Here is a 23,653-nt window from a genome sequence, read left to right as displayed (position 1 = left end):
TTAATAAATAAAATAAATACCCTATGGCTATGGGGTATGAAACACAACAACATTGGCTGCCTCAGCCAGAAAGTGCCAGAAAAGAATAAAAATAAATTTTTTAGCTGCAATCGATGGAAGCAGCTGAATAAATTAGTACTTACTATATAAAATGGATGAAAAATTATGTGCTTTTTCTTATTATTTCCGTGGTTGTGTGCTATCCGGTGTAATAATTATTCCTTTGCCTACATTAGTATTAAATTTCAAGTGGCAAAAGAACCTTGAAAAAGTATATTGATATTCCAGCATTAAGAAGATCAACTGGGCTGTTTCTGAATTAAGTTGTCAGCATCAGACTAACAATAATATATTGAGAGAGACCATCATTTAGCTCACTTTCTCTGGATTACTAGAAAATCACCTGTATTCACAACATACAAGATGAAAGGCCTTGACATTTTTAACTTTGTAAAATCATCAGCGGAAATGAGGACTTGTGAAGATCAGTGGGGCACTGGTACAAAGCTAATGCCATTGGGCATGACATGCTAGATTCAGCTGTTGTAGGTGATGTTGTACATCTTCCGATGGTGTGTGGATCTCAAGATCATGCTGTTCGGGCATAACCCATTGTCCCAAGTGATTTTTGAAGAACATTCTGTTGTTTGTCTCCCACCAATTTGGTGGAATTAGGAAATCCTTCTTCAAGAAGTCTGTTGTTTTGTTCACTAATGCAATGTCTCTCCCACCTGCAAGCCAAAATCTTCGGCCCTTGCCATGGTATCTGTCACATCACACACAGAGAGTAGCTGAAGTGTTTTAAAAGAGTTCTTTCCTTCCCTTAATTTTGAAAATAAAAAAAAAGAATCAGGAAATAATTAATGTACTGATACTGACCCATCAAGCAAATGCAGCAGGACCTCCAAATTGTGGAAGAACACCAGGTTGCTTTCATCTTTCAGAAAGGGCGAGTTTTCGTGATTCAAGGGCAGCTCCTCACCAACATGAAAATAGCACCATGGTAACCATCCTCCAAGCTGTTGCAGCACTTTTGGTACAAGTTCGTTCAAGAAAATTCCTGGTACCTTAGGCACCTGGTCATGGACGTTAAAAATTCTTAGTATTTTCACCCCTAAACCCTCCAATCGCTCCTTGAATCTTGCATTTCCAACTCTTGGACCAGAGAATGAGAACACGGTCACAGGAATTACTCTTCCATCTTCCATCACATCAAGACCAATTTCCGCTATGTCATAAGCATTTAATGTTGCCAGGGCACTACCAAGACTGTGCCCTGTAATCGTTATGCTTAATTCCTCGCCAGGGTACAGTTCTTTTAATCTCTTCACTTCAGCTAAAACTTGTTCCCGGGCTGAGTACTTGCAATACTGACAATCTACGTTTCTGCCTGCGTAGAGGTCCAAGAATCCTGCCTCTACTTTTATGGTTGGATCGCGGCTAGGAATCGTGTGGTATGTGGTTGGGTTCTGGAAGTCCATCAGATCTGCAATCTTCTCAGCATTTGTCACCGTGCCCCTCCAAGCAATCATTATGTCACGGCGCCCTAGATATTTTGAGTACTCTTCATTTGACACAGCAACATAGCCAATCCAATTAGCTGAATGGCTCCATCCATCTGGATTCAGAGAGACGTTGAAGAACTTTGGGAAGTTGACATTGTAGGTTGAATAAATATAGCTTGTTACCTCGTAACTACACTTCTTCCAGCCAAGGTTTTCGAAGAACATGCTTGGTTTGACTTTGCAGCTTCCGCAGTACTTGGAATATGGATCAAATTCGTAGGCATCATAACATGCTTGTGCCATGTCCCCATAGCGTATCAGCTCAGCTCGCAAGAGTGGGTCAAGGGGATCAAGCATGCCTGCCCAATCATTTTGACCTTGAATTTCTCTCCAAGCATCTGCCAACTTTCTTTTTGGCTCTTTAGTTAGAGCAACTCTTTCTTCATCACCTTCTTTAGCTTTCATCCTTTCAGAGTCGGAAACTCTGATTGGTAAGTCATTCTTTGGTACCACTTTGGTTGTAACAAGACATTTTCGTGCACTGCCTCTTTCTACTACCCCAGGAAAAAATGAATTTCTTGACCAATTGCATGGTGCAGTGGAGATGATTTTCTCCTGCTTATGCTCCTTCAATGATAATCTTATCCTTTGAAGAGGGATAGCCATTGATAGACAGTTGGAAACTCTGCCTATAAAAAAGCGAGTTAAATTGGGAATATCTGATCCAGCAGGGGAAGGAGATTTATATGCAGACTGCAATGACCTGTTTGCGGACTTTTCTACTATCTTGATTAAAAATTGACGAGTTCTTTTAGCCAAGTTGATAGTAGAGTAACAATGTGCCTCCTTCCTGGCATTGGGGGAGGTTTTACTCAGTTTACATTGGAATTAGACTTTGATTTTTTCAATAAACTATAGAGTATTGACGGATCAAAGCTCAATCTTGTATTTTTCCACACTGATTGAATCTGCCTGCTGTTTTGTCGTGTCTTGACAAATCTTCTGTCTAAGCGTGTTTGGTAGATTGTTGGCTATCAGCGATTTCTCAGAAGAAACTGCTTGTCCCTCTTCAGAATGACGAACTTGAAAACTTGCCAAGAAAAATGTGAGAAAGTAATGAAGTTGGCTACTTCAAGAAAGGGTTCTAGCGCATGACAAATCTAAAATGGTTCGGATGCCATTGTCAGACGATAAGATTGCAGATTGGATATGTAATCAAAGTAACTTCTTTTTCAGTTGTCTATTTCTTGATTTCTTGTATACATGATACCCATTTCAGCCGGTCTGATGTGGATTATTATTACGGGCTGCAGAACAAGTATTATTCTGGTTTTGAGACAAAAAAATATCAAGTAGTTGGAAAGGTATTGTCAAATTGTTTGACTGGTTAATCACAAATTGTTCGATAGACTTCTTTTGTTCATACTGCGTTTTACATGTTCAGAAAATTCTAAGGAGGTCATACATGATTGATGTTCATAAACTATACTTAACGACCCAAATTGACTTTAATATTTGCTTCCTTTTCATAGCAACAATAATGAACTTATCACACAAATAGTTCTGCATATTGAACTCTTGAAAAACAAACGTAACGTGTCCTCCTTTTTCTATTGAAATAAAGTTAAGGGCAATCACAGAATCACTATCTTATGGCAATTGGCTCTTTACCATCTATCACCGCAGCCATTTTGGTCACATGAATAGTTAAATTAATAGGCTCATACTTGGTGAGATCCGATGTTCAAAGATTCAATGATCAAATTGTACTATACCATTTCACTAAATTATATGGCACAAATTAGTTCATTGAATCTTTAAAAATTAGGTCTATCCAAGTTTTGGACAAAATAATAAGTCAAGGCTAATTGCGAATTCAAGCTCGTTTCAATGCATGAGTTTCCTCACTGGAGTTAGAGGTGAAATTGGACATTTCCTTTTTAATACCTAACTCTTGTTAGTAAGGACATTGATTAGGTACTCGTGAAATCTATCCTCACGTCTCAAGCTTTCCTTTTCCCCTTTTTGCTCGTAAAGCTTATAGCTAGTTTGGGAGAGTTGATTTGGAGAGAAAAGAAAGGAGTTAGAAAGAAAGTGGAGGCATCCTTTTGTTTGGAAGTTTTAATAACAAAAGAAAGAAGAAGAAAAGGGAGGGACCTGAAATCCCTCCACAAGCCAAAAAATCTTCCATCCATGCAAGAAAGGGACTTTAGTAACTTTTTTAGTGTACCAGTTTTACCCTTGATATTTGCCATGTCAAATTATATTATATTAATAAACGAGTTCCAAATTATATTGTACTATTGTAAAATAAAATTTTTTCCTTCTACTCATCTTCACTCCCAAACAAAGTAAAATCACTTCTTTCTTTTCCGCTCCCAAATCTTCCAAATAATATGAAAGGATATAACAATCTTTTCTCTTCTCTTCTCTTCTTTTTTTTTTTGTCAAAAGTTCTCTTCTTTTCTTTTTTTTTTCTTCTCTTCTTTTCTTTTCTACTTACCTAACTTTCTCTCCTTCTCTTATCCATCCTAAACTCCCAACTAGGCACTAGAATCTACCTAGCATGTAGAAGCCACGTTCAGAGGACCTTATATCTGCACCATGACCCATTCTAGATCCAACGAGCACCAACATCTAATGGCCTGATGCATTACGAATGGGCCAAAAAGGGTCACACTCATGAGTCTGGCGACCTTATAATTTGATACGGGGTTGGAGTTGTGAACATGCCCTGGTATGTCTTTTCAGGTATTCGGATGGTGTGGGCTTAAGTCCGGAATGGGCACAAACGAAGATCTAGCCCTTAGGCTAAATTGTCAAGGGTAGCTAGCACTAGGGATGTTACCGTTTCTTATACTAATAGCGTTGAATATATGTCACTTGCGCATGATTTAAATTTTAAATTTGAATTAATATTATATAGTATGATCAAAATCTGCTTGTGTAAAAAAAAATCTTTACACTAGCAATATCTAAAAAAAAGGCATCAATTTAATAAATTGTGTGTAGTAGCTGGTATCTTGTAATTTGTAAATTGCATGTATGATTGGTATTATTGGATTGCTAATTTATTAAAATTAATTTTTTATGCACTGATAGTGTGTAGTGATTGTTTTATACTGATAGCCTAGAATATATGTCATATGTGCATGATTTAAATTTTAAATTTGAATTCTTATTATGTAGTTTGATCTAAATCTACTTGTACAAAAAAATCTTTACATTGGTAGTATATAAAAAAAAAAGTTATCAATTTAATAAATTGTGTCTAGTAACTGGTATCTTGTAATCTGTAAATTGCGTGTAGTGATTGGTATTGTTGCATTGCTATTTTTTCAAGTTTTCTAAGAAAGAATATACTATTACGATTTGATGTATGCGAGATAAAAAGTTGATTGGAAAATGTGTTCATGAAAAATGTAAAAAAATTTTGAAAAAAAAATTGACAATCCAAACAAGGTCGTAACATTAGCAATATTATACTACATAGCTATGATTTTTTAATCTTTTCCTTAGTTTTATTACCCATATACTTTAGAAAAATTTAACCAACAAAAGTTGATTTAGAGGCTTCAAATAACCAATACTATTCAGCTACGAGGTCTGTGCCTCAACTTTAATTGTATTATGCATGTTCAAGGGTTTGGAGAAGCTTACTAAAAGGGACCAAAAAAAAATTCGGAGGATTTTCGTTTAATATCATAGTCAAGTCAGTGTATCTGAATACGATGGATGGACCATACTTGCGTTTATTGTAGAATGTGCATGAATTTTCTTGATCTTTGTAGTATTGTTGTCGAGCTTAACCTTAAAAATGACATAAAGGAGACACAGTGAGAAAATCATGGCATGGACTCGAAGTCTTGGATCCACCAAAAAGGCATCGTAGCTAGGGTTACAAAATGAAAAAGAAACCATAAAAGAAAAAAAAAACATTATATATGGAAGTGTAGTATGCAAGATCCAGCTTGAGTAGTGAAGATTTCAATATTTTAGGATGCATAAGGTTGTCTAATATTTTAATTGTATGAAGAAAACTCTAAAGTATTGCTTGAATCCAAGACTGAAGAGAGTCATTAATCTGCCACACAGGTTTAATTACATGTACAAATGAAATACCAGGCCTTAAAAAAATTTGTATAATGTAAGGTACATTCTTACTTGCTAAGCTTCATATTAATATTAGTCTGGATCGATAGTAGTTTGGTCTCCATCGATTTTACTAAGTTCCATTGGATCTCTCTTTAGCGTGTAGGATAAAGTAGGAGTAAAAATAGGATCGCGCGTCTGATTAAAAAGTTTTAGATATGAACTTTGTGGAATGTGTCTTCTCATTATGCCCTATCCCAGGAACATCATCAGTTTGCTTGCATAATTTACTATTCCTGCAGGGAATTGTAAGTGAGGCTTCAACACAGCCATATCACTCATCGCCTACCAAGTAGAGCAACTTTTGTTACCAAAAACAAAAAAAAAAAACTAAATAAAAGTAAGTAACTTTTGTTAGATGCTTTTGTTGCTTCCGGGATCATTCCCATTTTTGTGTCCCTAGCATCATTCATGCCATCAACTATTTGCCAACAAGAAGTCATACTTTATTGGGTTGAATATCTTAGGGTTCACAATCTCTGATCCAAAGAAATAGTAGTATTATTATTCTTTTGGAACGCCCATTAGTGGGGGGAGAGAGATAGAGAGATCTAGTGAGAAATGGCCATCAAAGTCATTAAAGAGTTCAACTTATGGGTATAAACTAATTTCTTGAAAAGGAAATGGTATTGACTACCTAATACCAATTAATGAACCAATTAATGCAAGAAACAGTAAAATGTTCCCCGAATAGAATTCCACTTTCCACTTATTAACATATACTGTAATTGATAGTTTAAAAAAAAAAATTCAATTCCCATATATATATATATATATTGGCTTAGCTAGGTTTGGTTGAATTTAATGAAGGGATAAAATTAAATAAAAGAAGTTGTAGAATACGTAGTAGTATATCACAACTAAAAACACAGACACAAATTTGCAGAATGGGGCATGCATGTGCTCCTAACCACCATCACTTGTAGTATAAAATTCCAACCCATTAATGGCCGGCCATTCAATCTCTCTCACAATATTTTACCAGCCAGACAGATAAATACACAGTAGATCGATCGATCGATCATTCATCTAAAATACCAAAACGAATGCTAGCATAATAACTGGTTATTATGAAGGACTACCCCATCAACATGCACATGGCCTTGTTCCCTCGAGTTTTCGATGGACTTGAAAGATCAATAAATTATGAGAATACACATGACCTCGATAAATAAATAAAAAGAACAAAAAAAAATATATAATCCAATACATGATTTGAAGAATCTCATGATGAAGGAAAAATTTAATAAAATTGATGGCATTCGAGTCTTTTTTTTTTTTTTTTGTTGAAGGAATAAAACACTCAACAACTATGACAGCAAGGACAAGACAACAACAAGCAACAGCAAACAGATGATTATTAGTAATAAACAAGCCAGACAATAGTGATATAGTTTATTGCTTCTTGTCCATTACAAATTTCCACAGATCTTTAATATCTATATACTATAATTAAAAGAAAATTACAGACACTTGATCAAACAACATCCTGCTTCATCTTCATTTAGCTATATGGATTCTTAACTTCAAACAACAAGCTGCTGCTGCAGGCATGCTTCAGCACCTGCTCTTGCATTTCTCCATGGCTCTTGGAGCTGAAATTTCAAAACAACATACAAAAATTGCTCACTTTTGCTAGCTCTCGTCTCAATAAAATTCAACTTTTTTGGAATATTGAAATTGTTAGTTGTAATTTTTGAGAGCTCAAAATCTTTTAAGTGCAAAGGAAAGATTAATTTGTAATCAGGAATTCTGCAAACGTACCGAGTCCAATTGCCTCTGATCCTTTCATGATGCGCAATCGCTTGCACGAATCTACAAACATCCTGCACGATAGTAAGTGAAAATTAGCAAGCCGTGGTTGTTGCTCTATCATTTTGCTAATTTCTTGGAATTGTACGTCTTTTTCAACTTTTTGTTAATCAAATCATCAGTTTTGATATCTATTTTAGTATATCGCTTCATGTGATTTGAGAAGCTGCCAATTTTGCCATTCACATGATACTTTTATCCTCAAGTCTTTGTTCAATTTCCTCAAAATTTTTACAAGTACTAAACTAAGAAATGCTAAATGCTAATTCAAAATATCGGCCGGTTAAGGGAAAGTGATTCTTGGTATGGAAGATGTGTATTATTTCATGTGCAAAATCTGACACGGACAAAATACAGATAATATTTAGCTAATGAGTCCCAAGTTTGGCAATGCATGATTAACGTGCTTAATCTTAAATCTGGTAAATCCTTGGACATATGTTAACAAAACTTCTCTATCCTGACAGCTCGTGTACATTAATTTGGTTAAGGTTGCATGTGTTAGAGTTCTTAGTAGAGAAGGCAAACTTACTCCCATGGTACATCTCCCACAAGCATCCAGTCCCCATCCTTATCTTCATATGTGGGCACATATTCAGAGCTGTTCAAGAGATCCATTAGCTTGCTTTCATTCATAAAATCGATCATTCCCTGGGGCCCATAATTACCTGCAACCAGAATTTTATAAGGAGTAGTGGAGTTGATTTTTTTTAATTGTTACACTAACATTAAGGCAATCAGAAATGGTTGGCTATAGCATCTTGACGATGATTCAAAGATCCACTTTTGGTGATCTTGAGTATCACCATTTCCCATATTTGGATTTCATGATGGCTACGAACATGTATAATCAAGAGAAACCAGGATAATTCCCTATTTTACTACCAATTTTTTTTTTTTTTTTTAATGTGGGCTACGGGTTAAAAGTACAAAATTACTCACTCACCCATGGTGAAGGAGCTGAACATTTTGGCCAAGGCATCAGAGAGTTCTTGGTAGCTCTTGTACATCTTCAAGTCCACCTTACGAAGATAAGGTGCACCATCCATGGAAACTTTGACAAATGCAGCACTGCTTCCAGCCTTCTCAGCAGCAGCCTCCTCAGTGTTGCTCTTCTGAGCCATGATATTCTTGCGAAATGATCGCACTGGTGGCCATCCCACCACTTGTGCCCTGGAACAATTTCAAACCATAAACATTTTATATTTTCATGATTAGCCATCCATCTTATTCATGATAATAATTCTAAAATCATCCAAGATATATAGCAAGACTTTCTATATATACACATGCCTAAACGATAGCTCGTTGATTAATACATGGCTAATAATTGTTGCTAAAGTAAAATATAAAAGTTTACGTACGGTAGTGTGTGTGACCCTGAGTGTGATAGTGTGTATATGATTCCATGCCTAGTGTCAGTAATAGTAACATGCAGATGATGACGGAACAAGGGAAGTATGAGATTTTTAGGACTTACTTGGCTGCAGGAGGCTTTACTGGATCTTTGGTAGCTTCCTTAGCTGGAGCCTTCATCTTTTCCTTCAGATCCACAACAGGCTCGTTAGGTTGAAGGTTGAGCTTGAGATCAACTGTCTCCGAGAAGCCTCTCTTCCCAGTGATCTTCAGGAACTCAGTGTCAGCTCCAGCGCAACCTCCGCCTCCAGGCAGGCCAAGGCATAGCTCAGTTGCTTTGAGGTTCAAGCCACCATGCTCTTCCCCTAGCATGGTGGTCATTTTCCGGGCAACTTCCATCCAAAAATCAATCCCTCTTCAGCTCACTATCCCTTTATTCTTTCTTCTTCTTCTTCTTCCTCTTCCTATTCTTGTCTGCTGAACTTTCAATGAAGATAGCAAGAGAAAAGAGAGATAACTCAATGCAATAATGTAGCAAATAGGGAAACAATGTATAGAGGTTCATGTGCATATATACCAATGGTTGCATAAATTGCTCTATCAGGTTCCCACGGATCGTATATTGACACGTGGAGATACATGGTATGTTGATCTTTTGGGATCAAGGGCATGTTACTACTACATTTGTTTATGTGCCCAGATTACCAAAAAGCCCTTGCTTTTGCTTTTGTGGGTGAAATTTTTATTTTTATTATGATGTTCTAATGATTTATTTTATCTTTGTTAGGGTTTATTTTATGGGGGTTGTGATTTTAATATATGTGAAGAACTGGGAATGGCATGATTAAGGGAAGCAAGAAGAGTGATTTGTGGTCCTGTATTAAAGTAACTAGCATGATCATCTTCTCGCCCAATTACTGAGCTTTCATTTTTTCTAATCGTATTAGATGAATTAATTTATGCAAACCAAGTAAAAGAATAACAAAATTAAGCATGAATTTGTGGGGAAAAAACTTTTCCTTTTATTGTTGCTTAAACTCTTTCCATGTGTTTTCATGTGTTGTTCCATCAGCAATCATAGACCATGAATTTCGGCAAGGTTCTCCCTTTATTAGTACTACTTATTAGCAATGACTTTCCCAAGGATGAATGGTTTGTTGGGGAAAAAAAGGGTAGAGGAATTTCGTATAGTTGTTGTTGTTTTTTTTTTTTTTTTAACACTATAATAATATCATGGTAGAAAAATTTTGGTTTCAAAAGTAGGGAAAGAGTTGCTTAGACGTGAGATATTGTCCCTGATGCTTGCAATTTGAGCTGCAATAATATGAGCAAAAAATAATTTAATTATGTGGCGGCCTAAAGTTGGACATCCCTGTGAACATATTCTCCTCTTTTTCTTTTCTTTTTTCTTCCCTTTTCAGAATGGCTCGACTTGTATGTATAACTTGTCCAATCAAACAAATCAAAGTCAAGAAAGTATTAAGGGATTATCTAATGCATGTCTATGGGGCTACTCATTAATCCACACAATTTGCAATCTAAACGCATAGACTTACCTTTATTGGCACTCGTCATTTAATCAATTCAACACTTTTCTAGAAGTTAGCATCATTGCCCATTTAATCAGTGTCACTAAGCGCTTGTTAAGCGAACCATGTTAGACTATTAGAGTACTGACATGGTCTGAAATTGTCTCCTCAAATTTCCTCAATTTACTAAAGGTTTTTTTAACAACCACCTATCAGATACTGGTTAACGCAACTAAATTTCATGTAATCTATCACGCATATACATATATTAACAGTTATTATATTCTCTTATATTTATACATTTTCTTTGATTATTCTTGCCGTTTCAAAAATTTAACACACGAAATACATCTTAATGAGTGTTTAATAGATATCTGTTAGACAGATCCATTTACTGAATAACAGATCCATTTACTGAATGCACGTCATCTTTTTTATTCTTCTTTTTTTTTTTGGTTTAATAAAGTATAACTTCCCATGACTTACATCATCGTTACTCTCGTTAAATTTAGTTTGATGTTCACAATGATGTGCAAGCAAATAATTCGAGGCAGGATACCAAGTCAACCATAAACAATGTGTACACAATGATAAGTTTTACTCATTGAAATTATAAATTGATTGAATGGGATAGATGTTGGAAGAAACATTATTATCACTGCAACTAATTATGCCGGTAGTTCAATTCGCTGAGTGTAACTGTTCTATCAATCGGAGTTATGCATAGACAGTCCTAAGATGGATGGATGGATGGTTTTGTGACTGGATATTGGTTCTATATCTTTCCTTTTTATTCCTTCTAATGGTCCATTTAAGATGGTATGTTTACATGTTTCTTCTGCGAAGCTCCCAAATGCCCCATCATGCATATGCACACACATGAACGAATGATTTATGCATTGAATTGATATCATTAAATAACATCCAGCTGCCTTGTACAAAATCTCTCTCTCTCTCCCTCTCTCTCATTTTCATGCCATGAGACTAACATGCCCTTCCTCTACACAAAACCGACTGATGTTTACTATTGAACGAGCTTTAATGATTTGAAATGTAAGTGGCAACTATTAGACCCTAGAGGACTGGAGTTTGATTGGAGTTTTTCAAAGAAAATTTTTTAATTTTTTTTATGATCACATTTCTGGATCACCGTTTTATCTCACTTATATCAAATTGTTAAAGCATATTTCTTTTTACAAAATTTTTGAAAATTAACAATCCAAACAAGCACTTGGGATACGCATTAACTTACCATTTCTTTCAATTTTATACTATTAGAAGAGTAATGGGGAATCAAAACTTAAGCTTGGACCCCTACCTACCCTGAGAGATCAACAAACTCTAAAACTAGTGGTAATTACAACAGAAAATGAGAAAGTAACAAATCCAATGTGTCTCAAAGTTATAGATTAATATAATTGCTAATTTTCGCAATCTTATAATTATTTTATCTCTCTATGCTTAAATTTTAGGTATTTCATGCCTAATGTCTTAGTTACTTTTGCAAATCTTTTAAATCTCATGTGATTCGCAATTGGGGAGTGTTATGCTTGTATTTACGTTCTATCTAAAATTGTATAAATGTGCAAGAAAATAATAATTGTTAGTGTGTCTATATACATGATTGGTTGGGTAAAATGTAGATGTGTTAACGAGGGCACCCGTTATAAAAAGCCTTTAAATTATAGTGTACTTTATCTAATTAATATCCACCGGAAATAGTTTCATGAATTGAAAAGCAGCAACTTTCCACTGTTTGCACTACCATGCCAGTAGGATTTGGACAACTCTATTCAACTTAGGTAACAAAAAGGTATCACTCCCTCCTATTTAATTACTTGCATCTATAATTGCATGCATTTCCCTAGTACGTAATGAGCAGAAGTAAAAAAAATTTTACAAACATGGTTTGATCGACATAAATGGCATGTTGTGTAAAAAAAAAAAAAAAAAATTTTTTTTTTTTGGTTTTCCTGCACAAGAGATGAACATCAATTAATTGCAATAATAAACATCATTGCATTCTAAGCTTTGAGGGTATGGTTGTGAAGTTGAGACAGGTCACATCTGTAAGAGAGGGAAACATCCCAAAACCCTAGCTGTGCCCTTGCCCAGTCAACATCCCCCCAACCCCATTCTGGCCTGTTTCTTTCTAACCTACCTATATATGAGTTTTAAGCGCCCCCTCTCCCAAATCCATGTTAGTGCCGACCTCAAACTTTCCCAACCACATTTTCCGAAATACTGTCCAAAAAGGGCTTCCCAAAAGATAAACACATCCCTCTTCATCTTTTGACTTGGTTGAGTCTAAATCACACAAGAATACAAGAGACTGTTTTTTGCTTTATGAATCGAAACATCTCCTTCTTATCTCATTGAAGAAAGTGACTCCCAGCTATAAATAAACTTTTGGAGTCTTATTACTTTTACAATAACCTAAGTTCTTGAGGGGATATTTGGTGGTCCTAATACCCACTAAGATATGTATAAATACGAGTCAAATATCACTTTGCCGAGAGATGATATACAAACATTGATCATCTTCCTCATCAAATGCACTAAAGCCTTGTTGCCCTTGTTCCGGGAAAGACTCTATCCTGGACGTGAACCGAGGAAATCGAGGAAAGTGAAAGAGAATTAAGCAAATGAAGGGAAATGCTGATCTACATTTTGTAACTTTTAGTTAATCTTCATTTATATATGTAGAAAAGCAGACATATATTAACTGAAAATCCTGTTGTGGCCGGGCATCGACTATCGAACTTTGAGAACCTCTTTTTGACTTAGTGACATAAGGATTTTCTGCTCTAAAATTTTTTTTGAAAAAAGTTTAATATATATATATATTTTTTTTATCGAGATGTCAAAGAAGATGACGATCTGATGGAATGAATGTTTGCTTTAAATTGCATGCCAAATTGAAATAAAAAGAATAATAATACCACTCTTGAGCAACATGACCAAGAAAACATGCAAGAATTTGTCGAAATTAGAGTGAACTGACATCTGGTAAGAGGATGTGTAATTTTTATCATCTCAACTTTAATTACTAGATCCTCAAGTTTTAGAATCTCAACTTTTAACTATTAAATCAAACCTTCATGAGCATGTAATATCATAATCTACTTCTTCAAGAATTTGGTAGGATTTGCTCAAATTTGATAGTGGATCCACAAACAAACAATCACTTATACATCCTACAACAATGAATCCGGCTGTAGGGTTAAAGTCCTATATATCATGATCATGGCCAGATTGATCCAAATCCTTCAGTCCTTGTTGCTGATGCTTCTGAAGGATTTGGATTAATGTGGCATGAACATGATGGGACTTTCACCCTAAAGCCTTGATTTTTTGTTGTAGGAAGGAAAAGTGATTCTCTGTTTATCGATCCATTATAAAATTTGAGCAAATCGTACCAAATTCTCGACATGTCCTCGTGGTGAATCTTTCTTAGAAATTGCCAAAAGGGATTCTGCACTTTAACTAGTGGTTAAACTAGTTTCACCACTTCCATTCTTGCATGTCTGTCCGTGCTTTGCCAACCGAGGCTGCCCGTTAAATGAGCAGAAAGGCCGCTTTGCTTTCAAAAGATTAAAGTTGACCAATGCTAAACTAGATTGTAGGATTCTGCAAGAGTTTAAGTTCTGAAATTAATTGAATCTCGGTTTTTTTTTCTCTATTTTTTGATAGAACATGCTACTGCATTCTTCTTTTGTCTTTTTAACATGTAATTCTAAAACTCACAAGTCACAACACCAAAAAAAAAAAAAAAAAAACTGTGCTTCAAATTTGATGAAAAAAAAAGGAAAAAAGAAAAACGTTATCATAAGCATTTCATTTCTTTCAAATTCATTTAGAAATTAATTTGAAAATTTTATTTTTAGATAATTTTAAGAAAAACCCAAACCAGAATTCATATTCTGGGAAGCTATGCCATGACGTCATCGATAAAGCTTTTAATTAATTTCAAAACTTATTCACGTTCCAAACTGGTCCTTGGTCAACCAGTCAGTCAGGTCATTTTACCTTGCTTATTTTCCTTTCATCAGGAGTTACCACCTTAAGTTCAGGAGACATGTTATGCAGGCTATCAGTAGAATATTAGTCCTAATTAATTACCAGAGGTCCTCGCTAATCGTATTTAATTACGTGAGGCCCACAAATGCAATATTTGGGAATCTTCACCACAATAATAATTATTCCAGATGTTGGTTGAAGCTGGGACAATGGATCCCCATGGTGGGGGCTGATTATAGCACTCATTGCTTGGAATGTCTAACAATTGCAAATGGGTCTGACCGGGCTTTCCTCGGGCTCATCATGTTTCTTCCCATCTACGCGGTTTTGAGTTAATATGTTCATCAATTAGATCTATTTTCACTAATTAAATCTAGGAAAAAATAATTAAGTCAACTAATTAATTGTTTAAGTTTCTCCACTAATTAGTTTGAGGGTTGAATAGTTAAAAAGTGCGTGATCTTGGTGGTGATACGGGATATATACATATGTTCAAAGATTTACTAATGGTGTGAAAATGGACAAGACACCATATATTGGTTGATGGTTTAATTAATAAAAGGATCAATTTGCTATATTAAAAGAGATAGGGTGAATCATTTTTTTGGAGTAGGATCCCCTTTTAATATGGGACTTGATCTCCTTTGCCAAGAGGCCCGGAATGGATTTAGTAGCACCAATAGTTGCATGAATGACAGCCTATGGAGAAGAGGCATTCAAGAACAAGAAATATTGCAATTGATCTTTGTTGTTAAACCAGTCCAAGAATATTCACCAAGCTCATGGAAAGATGAAATAAAAATTATGCAAGTTTTAGACAGTGAAGCTGTTCCTGTTGGTAGGTGTGCCAAAATGATGGGACAAGCTTCAAGTGTGAATACTTCACGGATGAAGTCATCGGTTGGTACTGCAGTTGAATGCAGTAATTAAGTTGCAACCAAAGAAAAAAATCAACAGAATACTTGTAAAAGTTTCTTAGGACAGAGAGGGGAGAGTTTTGGAATAAGAAGAGAAAAAAGCACTAACAGAGAACCCTGCTTGCAAAAGGGTGCAATTCATGTAATTAAGGACTTCAAACGAGTTGTGCTACGATAAATTTGAGAAAAGATGAGATATGTTCAGCAAAATGAATAAAAAAAAAAAAAGCAGTGACAAGAAAGAAAAATAAAAGGTCTCATTTCGTTATTGTATCCTTTTTTTTTTTAGCAGAAGAAAGATGAGTTTTAAGAAGTAGAGAGGGGGAAGGGAGATTGGGATACAGGGCCTCTGAGTTATGCAATTTTAATGCTGACCATTAGACAATCATTTCATTTAACAAGTTATTGGAAGAAGGAAGCTTAATTAAGTTTTGGCAATTCATTTGCACCTTAAGGAAAAAGTAGCTATCAATTTCAACCAAGATGATACTGATAATGTGATGTAGATAACCTACAATCACGGGCCTTTTCCTTTGTTCACTGTACTTTTAACTGAGAAATATATGTACACACCTCCTTTCTTTCTTTCATTTAAGGTATATGCATGAACATTCTGCCTATTTACACAATTGTTTTGTTGGCATACATTCGAATTCTGTTGAAACTGAAACATCAAGATTAAATGAAAATCTAATTCTATGTAGATGAATGTACAGTTTAGAATTCAAAACAAGCTGTCCCCAAAAGTTGAGAAAATTTTCGGGGTGATTTTTGGCTCCCTTATTGACTGTCTGAAAAAGAGCCTAAAACCAACAAAACACATTATTATTGCATTCAACAAACTCTCAATTTCTTCTGTTGAATCTACTACGACAGTAATTGTAATAGGAAAATAAAAATAGATACTAGTAGCTTTTTATGCTCCAACAATTAAACTTTACCACGGGATTTCACAGATTTGTACACATTAGTTGCTGTGGTCCTCTAGATTCAAGTCTATGTCAAATCATCAATTGAATCTAAATGTACCTCCACAATTGAGATCCAATTATTGGTGGAAATCACTATGAGAAACTATTGGCATGACATTCATTCTCTAGTCACATTCTGTCATTTCTCAAAATTTAATGATGATAAATTATGCTTAACCCTCACTGCTCAAAAAACATTCGCACCTGATGAGAATGCTACAATATTTAAAGCCAGTATCCCACCATAGCTTGTCATCATTAAAGCAGAGCCTCTTTTCGTATAGCATCTGAGAAAAAGAAATTACTATCTCGTTTAACACAAAAAAAGGGAAAGAAAATTCTTTACAAGAAGCTTGTCCGCAGCTTATAGTACGAGTACTATTGAATACAGAAAGCAACTGGACCTCAGAAAAAAAATGTCATCACTCATCTTAATATCTGAACCGCATTCTTTGACTCTATTGACCCAAGATAGGGAAAGGAAATTACTTTTATGGGGCCAATACAGCAACATTCTGCAATATTCTAGCTAAGTCCATTAATCTCTTTGAATGGACCAATATCGGATAGCAATGATCTATCTGATGAAAATTTCAAAACTAGACGGATTCTTGATAGGAATCGTGCATTCGACATTTGTATGGTATGCTTTGGTTCAACTCTGTAGGTGATGCAGATGATGAAAAGTAACAAACATGAAATGTGTTAGCTCCTATTATGATTAAGTTGTTGTCTTATTAGAAATATATATATATATTTTTTGGTGAATGATCCTTCCCCTATCACTTACGTTTGCTTAGAGTTGAGACCTTTCCATACTTTCAGCTTGCTTTAGATGAAGTTCAATGTTTTTTTTTTGGGTCTCACTATTCTATTGGATTTACAAGGTTGATAGGCCAATATCAAGTACTCCTTGGATCATATTGAAATTAACAAATTCCGAGTCTCATTCGACAAGCTTCCGAACTGCGAAGGTTTCCCAATAGTTCAAAATGTATAGCTTAATTTGATGCATGACTTCTGCCCGAAAGCTGCTTATTGCAAATAACCTTCCCAAAAGACATGATAAGTTTGCCAATGAATGATTCTGGCAGTCCTAATATATATCCTTTGAGTTTCTAAGACAGTAAGAGAGTCTCATATCAAGTCTCAAATTGTCACTTGGTTATCTATTCTATTACCATGCCTTTTTGAGGCTACCTTAATGCTAGCATTAGGCTAACAATATACCTAGCTAGTGGTTGCAAAAATATATGCATGATTAGGTGAGAATTGTTACAAGCTCCTCACATTAGAATCTAGCTAGCTTTCAACCCCCCACTTGTTAATTAGCACTTAGTATCATGTTGGTGCCAATTATTTTCGAGCACTTTGGTAGCAACCTATTAGGAATTTAACTGTAAATTGCTACGAATATCAAGGATAATCAGGATTGTTTAGAATAACATCTATGAATATCAGGGGAAATCGGGTTCTTGTAAATTATAGTCTTGGAATTAAGTCTTATTAGTTTGTGGTTGGTATTTGCTTCCACTAGTATATGAATTGTAACACAATATTAATACTAATATATGTTTTTACTAATATATATGTCTTTACTAACATCCCTTTTCCTTTGCCGTCACTTGCTAATTTCTCCAACAAATACATGACCATAAGCTTCAGTGGATTGGAAAGATGCCAATACTGTAGCAAATCTTTTAAGCACCTATGCAAGAGTAGTTTCTAATTCTCGTGAATGTGGTTATGATATTCTTCCATGCAACTAATCTGCTAGATGAAGGAATATGGATTTGTCAATTAATGAAATTAAAGTCCGTTTTCTTTCTTTCTTTCTTTCTTTCTTTTTTTTCCTAAAGAGAATTGCCATTTTCCATTTCTTTTATCTAACAATTGTTAATTTTAAGAAGGCACAAGAAAGGGAGAGAGGGACGGCAATGGAAAGGCACATGATCATTTCTTTTCTTCCCTTTTTTCCCCTTTTTAACTTGCAGATTATGATAGTCGAGAACATGAGTCAAAAACTATGTACATAAAACGGAGAATTAATGCTAATTGGTTTACATTACATCACATAACAGCTTCTTTTAAATGTTCTTATATATATGGGCAAATTCCACTTTACCCCCCTGTGGTTTAGCGTTTTTTCACATAACCTTCCTATGGTTTTAAAAGCTATACATAACCCCCTTATGGTTTGGATTAAATTATCAAAGTGACGGAAATGATCATTCATAACGGTGTCACCTAAAATGTCAAAAATACCGTTATGTAAAGTTGAAATTTATGTATTAACCAAGGGGGGTTATGTGTATATTTTAAAAATCATAAGGGGGTTATATGGTAAAGTATTAAACCATAAGGGGGTTATATGGTAAAATATAAAAATCATACGGGGTTAATGTGTCATGTATTTATAAGGGTAATTTTGACATTTTTAGAAGTTCCGTTACGAGTGACTATTTCCGTTACTTTGATACTTTAATCCAAACCATGAGGAGGTTATGTATAGCTTTTGAAACCATAAGGGGGTTATGTAAAACAAGGGAAAACCACAGGGGGGTAAAATGTAATTTACCCTATATATATAGATATATATATATATATATATATATATTCTTTCTTATAACAAAATTATACGGACCAAAAATCCTAGATAGGTGAAAATGTTGAATAGCTCACTTCATATGCTATTTGTTTTGATAATCGTTAGGAACCTCGACATATTAGACATCATGTATCCTACTAACTTAACTACTTTCCTAAGAAGCCACAATATCACATAGGGCTTGCTCTCAGTTGATTATTTGAACTAATTATGGATTCTGATTTTGGATAATCAGTTTTTGTTATGTTATTGATTGCTGTTTTTGTATTCTGATTATAGATTTTTTTAATTACTAAAAAATTAAAATTTATAATCACCTAAACAATAGCTTTTATTGATTATGATTATTCTTTATAATCAATTTCTGTGATTAAATTTTCTAAAATCTAAAGCAACTGAGAGCAATACCATATTTGACTATATGATCACATTGTTCCTCCCAAGAAAAAAGTTTGAAGTAGAAAAAAAAGTTCTATTAATAGAAAATCCATGTCAATACATTTAATCCTAATTGGATCAAATTCACTAAAAAAGGAAAAACTGTAATCAAATTCCCAATGCAGAAAAACAAACAGGATTTCAACCAACTCATGACATATAGTAATTCTTCCATTGAAACGTTGTCAATTCCAAAAGGGTAAAAAAAAACAAAAAAAACCCTCCGTGATAAACCTAATATACAGAAAATTTTTTCATAATTTTAAAATGTATAATACGAGATCTCATGCTTTGAATTAAATTGTAAAAGTGACGGAATCCGTTAAACTTAACAGAAATGGACGAAATGACAAAAATGCCCTGATATAATTAAGTAAAAGACATCTTAACAAAATCATTTGTTTTATTCTCTAAAGAGAGAAAATTGATAGCTAAAGGGTAGAATAGATATATTTGTTAAAAATTAAGTATAAATTTTTTTTTTAAAGTTTCAATAAGTCATTTCCATTAAATTTAACGAATTTCGTTACTTTTATAATTTAGTTCAAAGTATGAAGTCTCATGTTATATATTTTGAAATCACGGAAGACTTTTCTATATATTAGATTTATCACCGGAGACTTTTTTTGTTTTTTACCCATTCCAAAATTATCAGACAGTGAAGATGGCTATAGTAAATGGGAAAAGGACACATCCTCTAGAACTGCAAATGGTGTAGGGTTGATGGACGTGGCAATACCAGCAACGTGCAAAGGGTAGACTAAGGAAAGAGAATATTATGTAATCCTCAAAGGAGACGGGTGACAACCAGGCAACAGCAACTGGCGTGTTTCCCACTTGAGAAGATATACATGTATTTAGTACTGTCATGGGAGATTTCTGTACATACACATTCAGGGCCCAAATCAAAGAGATGAACCAACCAACCAAACCAAACCAAACAATCGTACCCTCCCGTGTGAAATTTGTACCCCACCGGTCAGAACAATATCAGAGTTCAGAACCAGCCACCACACGAATGTGTATATGGACTTGTGGTTCTTCTCAATTCCAGTCTCATTCCCTAATTAAAGGCACCTCTACTTGAACATGGAATATCGGTTTCTTCTCAAAGTCCGCTCACCTAACAAAACCAGTTAGGCTCCTAATTGAGTCTTCTAGTCTGAAAATACGTTTTGTTACCATGAGAATTGAACTAACCACTGTATGTAGTTAACCAGTCCTTCGCTCAATTGAACATTTTAGCTTAAAATATATGTTTTCTTTTCTAACAGTATATATACCAGCCTATATATCTATGTTACTTAATATGAACTATATTTTTAAGGTTTGTGCATGAGATGCATCTTTAATATGAACTATATCCATGCGCGGATGCACTCGTAAGAATGGGAGGCAGATTACAATCCAACTTTGTAATTTTTGCTAATTGTCTTCAAGACCTTGCTTTTGTTTATGATGAGGACTTGAAAGGGATCTGTTTTCTCCGCACTATCTCTTCTGCAATGTAATAGATAGGACGAAACTATGTTGTTTATTAATGTTTAATCCCTATTTTCACCAAAAAAAAAAAAATCTTTACATGCTTTTATAAGCTGTTAGTGTAGTCTAGATTAATCGTTTAGTTTATGTATTTCGCTTATATAATATAGCTGTTAGTGTAGTCTAGATTAATCGTTTAGTTTACGTAATAAACTAATTCAATACAGAATTACCTTTTTTCTGTATAAATGGAATATCTGGAACGCGAAACCTGTCACTTATACCCACAGCTCAAAACTACTTAAAATGTCAGATAGCTGCTTTAAATGTGCAGGATGGTACTTCGAGCAGGATACCAAATTTTTGCTCAGCTTACGAAATTGACTGCCTCTTTTCTTTTCTTTTCTTTTCTTTTTTTCCCGTTTCACGGCCCTTATGTTTGTTTTTTCCACATTAAAGATTAATCGTTTTAAATATGTTTTAAATTTGATAAAAGTTTCGTGCAAAAAGTTTTGAAAAAGCTATCTCACTCCGTGTGTAAGTATTTAATTCCTACTACAACCTAATGAAAATAACTAAATCACACACTCCCAAATAAGTCTAAAATAACTGAAATGTATACAAGGTGCTCTGGACGTATCAATTTAAGGTACTTAACGCAAATTACTTGCAGATAGCCTCAAATAAAATCTAAAAAATCAAGAATAAGGTAGATATAAATTCCGTACATGTTAGCTTTACGTTTTAATTGCTTTATTTGTATATGTGTACAGAAAATAAAACATAATGAAAATGTAAGACCAAAATAAAATAATGTGCCACAGGTTTTCTCCGCTCGGTGGGTCGACGGTTGATAGCCGCCATAGCATGCCCGGCCAGTCAGATATTACTTGATGAAACGATGAAGACATTTTTCTTGGGAATCAGAAAATTTAACCAGAAAAAATGTCAAAGAAAATTGCATAAACATAAGATCAACTGAAAAGGGAATGAAGCTTTCTGTATATTGAATAAGCTAATTTAATTGTGTTTGTCCAAGGTTTTGGCTGCAGAAAAAAAAAATATTCATGAGATAAAACCAAAAAGACATAGTTTTGTACTTTTCTTGATGCATTTGCTAGAAAAGGATTTTCTACTTCAAGTTGATTGTTAAGAAGCAGGCAATCAGCATTATCTGCAATTTTTAGTTTTGAACCTTGGCGTGTTATGAGAATCTCTGTTGTTCACGTCTAAAGAAGATGTAACGCGAGTTGGATCTTGATTCCTGGGGACAACAAGCATAAAACAATCACATCATCATCGTTTTTTTTCGTTTTTTTTTTTTTTTGGTTCCTATCATTTGTTTATCTTTTCTTTTTTTGTCCTTGTCTTTTTTTTTTTTTCTTCTTTATAGGTTCAGGAGAGTATTGTGTATTATCTACTGTTGATTAAAGTATAAAATAGATATCATGATTTGTATTTAGAAACTGAAAAAAAAGGCTTAAGTATCTCGTTAATCAGCTTTCGTTTACAAACTCAATTATCCCCAATGGAATTTCAACAACAATACCTGGAATTAAAGAAAAACTTGCATTAGTCCAAAAAAAAAAAAAAAAACTGAAAACCTAGGGCTACTTCTAGCAACTAATTTGACATATTCTAGAGCTAAAAATCTGCAGTAGTGTCTACCCTTAAAAACTTCCATCTAGTTGTGCAATATTTATAACATTTAGTGAAAAATGATACGATTTTGGTGTAAACGTTGTTAACTCGTGCAACTTATTCACGATTACACAAAAAATTTACGAATTTACACCAAAAATCATAAGAATCACAGGAACGGTACAGAATTAACTAGAGAGGCCCTTGATCCTAGAGAGAGAGAGAGAGGAGGGAGGGGGGGAGGCCCGGGAGGGTGTATGCATGGTAGTTGGGTAGTTCAGACTTTAGAGCAGGGATTGACTTGCTTGAACAGCACAAGCTAAGAGATCTCTGAGTTTCATATGCACATGGTAGAAAGAGACATCAAGAGGGCTGGAGGTGGAGATGGAGGTGAAGGGGTTGAAGGAAGGGGAGGTGGGTGGGTTGGATCATGGATGGACTTGTGGGGCGGATTTGTATTGATAACACACGAACTGGACCAATATATATCTGAAGATTGTGAAGACTGCACAACACAACAAAGTGTGGTGGAACCTTTGTTTGATATAATAGCTCGGAGTGGTCCTGTCCGCTGGCCAGAGATGATAAGGGTTTTCAGAAGGGAAATCCCCACGGATTTATTGCTGGAAAAGGTGACCTTCCCCCCACTCTGACAGCCTCTATTTTGTTATTATGCTCATATATATATGTTGGGAGTTGAAGTTTCATGAGTTGGTTTCCCTTGTGTATTGATGTTCTTCGGGACCACTTTTATACATACATGCGTAACATATATACTGATTACCTTGTGTTTGTCTTCTTGTCTAGCCTTTGGAAGCTCCTGCACCCAAGAATCCTGATCCAACCTCATCATGCATGATGTATTCATATACAGACACTGCCTTCTCTGTGATCTAATCAACGAATTAGTTAGCACAGAAAAAAAAACTGCTTTCTTAATTAATTACTCTCGTTTAATTTGCAAACGATGAAAAGGGAGAATATATACAAATGGCCCTTGTGGTATGTCATTACATGAAGTTTACTTTCACATTCTCGTTTACGTGGCCTAGTGTTGAAGGTTATTAATCTAACTCTTTAGCCTGCGCACCAGTAAAAGCTTTTGTTTATTGCGTTATTCTGGTCAGGCGCTTAAAAGCTGTATTCACGCTCATCTTTTATGCAAAAGAGTTTGAGCCATAATCACGCCCTCTTTTAAAAGGTTCCCAAAACCCTAATAATG

General features: G+C 34.8%; 2 protein-coding genes across 2 annotated transcripts; both read right to left on the bottom strand.

Annotated features, from left to right (window-relative positions):
- Positions 1–263: 263 nt before the first annotated feature.
- LOC113734220 (phospholipase A1-Igamma1, chloroplastic) lies at positions 264–2,485 on the bottom strand. The gene is made up of 2 exons (XM_027260623.2): positions 880–2,485; positions 264–766 (listed from the first exon to the last, which is right to left on the bottom strand). The coding sequence occupies exons 1-2, from the start codon at positions 2,169–2,171 to the stop codon at positions 508–510; spliced, it is 1,551 nt and encodes a 516-aa protein (XP_027116424.2). The 5' UTR covers positions 2,172–2,485; the 3' UTR covers positions 264–507.
- Positions 2,486–6,984: 4,499 nt separating this feature from the next.
- Positions 6,985–9,367, bottom strand: LOC113734216 (auxin-responsive protein IAA14). The gene is made up of 5 exons (XM_027260618.2): positions 8,950–9,367; positions 8,416–8,642; positions 8,002–8,137; positions 7,422–7,483; positions 6,985–7,252 (listed from the first exon to the last, which is right to left on the bottom strand). Exons 1-5 carry the CDS (start codon positions 9,222–9,224, stop codon positions 7,215–7,217), a joined length of 738 nt encoding a protein of 245 aa, XP_027116419.2. The 5' UTR covers positions 9,225–9,367; the 3' UTR covers positions 6,985–7,214.
- Between the last annotated feature and the right edge of the window lie 14,286 nt (positions 9,368–23,653).

This window comes from Coffea arabica, chromosome 3c (genome assembly GCF_036785885.1).
Source record: "Coffea arabica cultivar ET-39 chromosome 3c, Coffea Arabica ET-39 HiFi, whole genome shotgun sequence".
NCBI lineage: Eukaryota > Viridiplantae > Streptophyta > Magnoliopsida > Gentianales > Rubiaceae > Coffea > Coffea arabica.
Note: the sequence above shows the minus strand (reverse complement) of the source record. Positions and strands in the feature narration are given on the sequence as shown.

Excerpts from the sequence above, each read along its gene's own strand:
- LOC113734216 (XM_027260618.2), bottom strand. The coding sequence starts at position 9,224 with ATGGAAGTTGCCCGGAAAATGACCACCATGCTAGGGGAAGAGCATGGT. Across the intron at positions 8,643-8,949 it reads GTAAAGCCTCCTGCAGCCAA|GGCACAAGTGGTGGGATGGC; the intron begins GTAAGTCCTAAA and ends AAATTGTTCCAG. Across the intron at positions 8,138-8,415 it reads GTTCAGCTCCTTCACCATGG|GTAATTATGGGCCCCAGGGA; the intron begins GTGAGTGAGTAA and ends TTCTGGTTGCAG.
- LOC113734220 (XM_027260623.2), bottom strand. The coding sequence starts at position 2,171 with ATGGCTATCCCTCTTCAAAGGATAAGATTATCATTGAAGGAGCATAAG. Across the intron at positions 767-879 it reads CTGCTGCATTTGCTTGATGG|ATACCATGGCAAGGGCCGAA; the intron begins GTCAGTATCAGT and ends GTGATGTGACAG.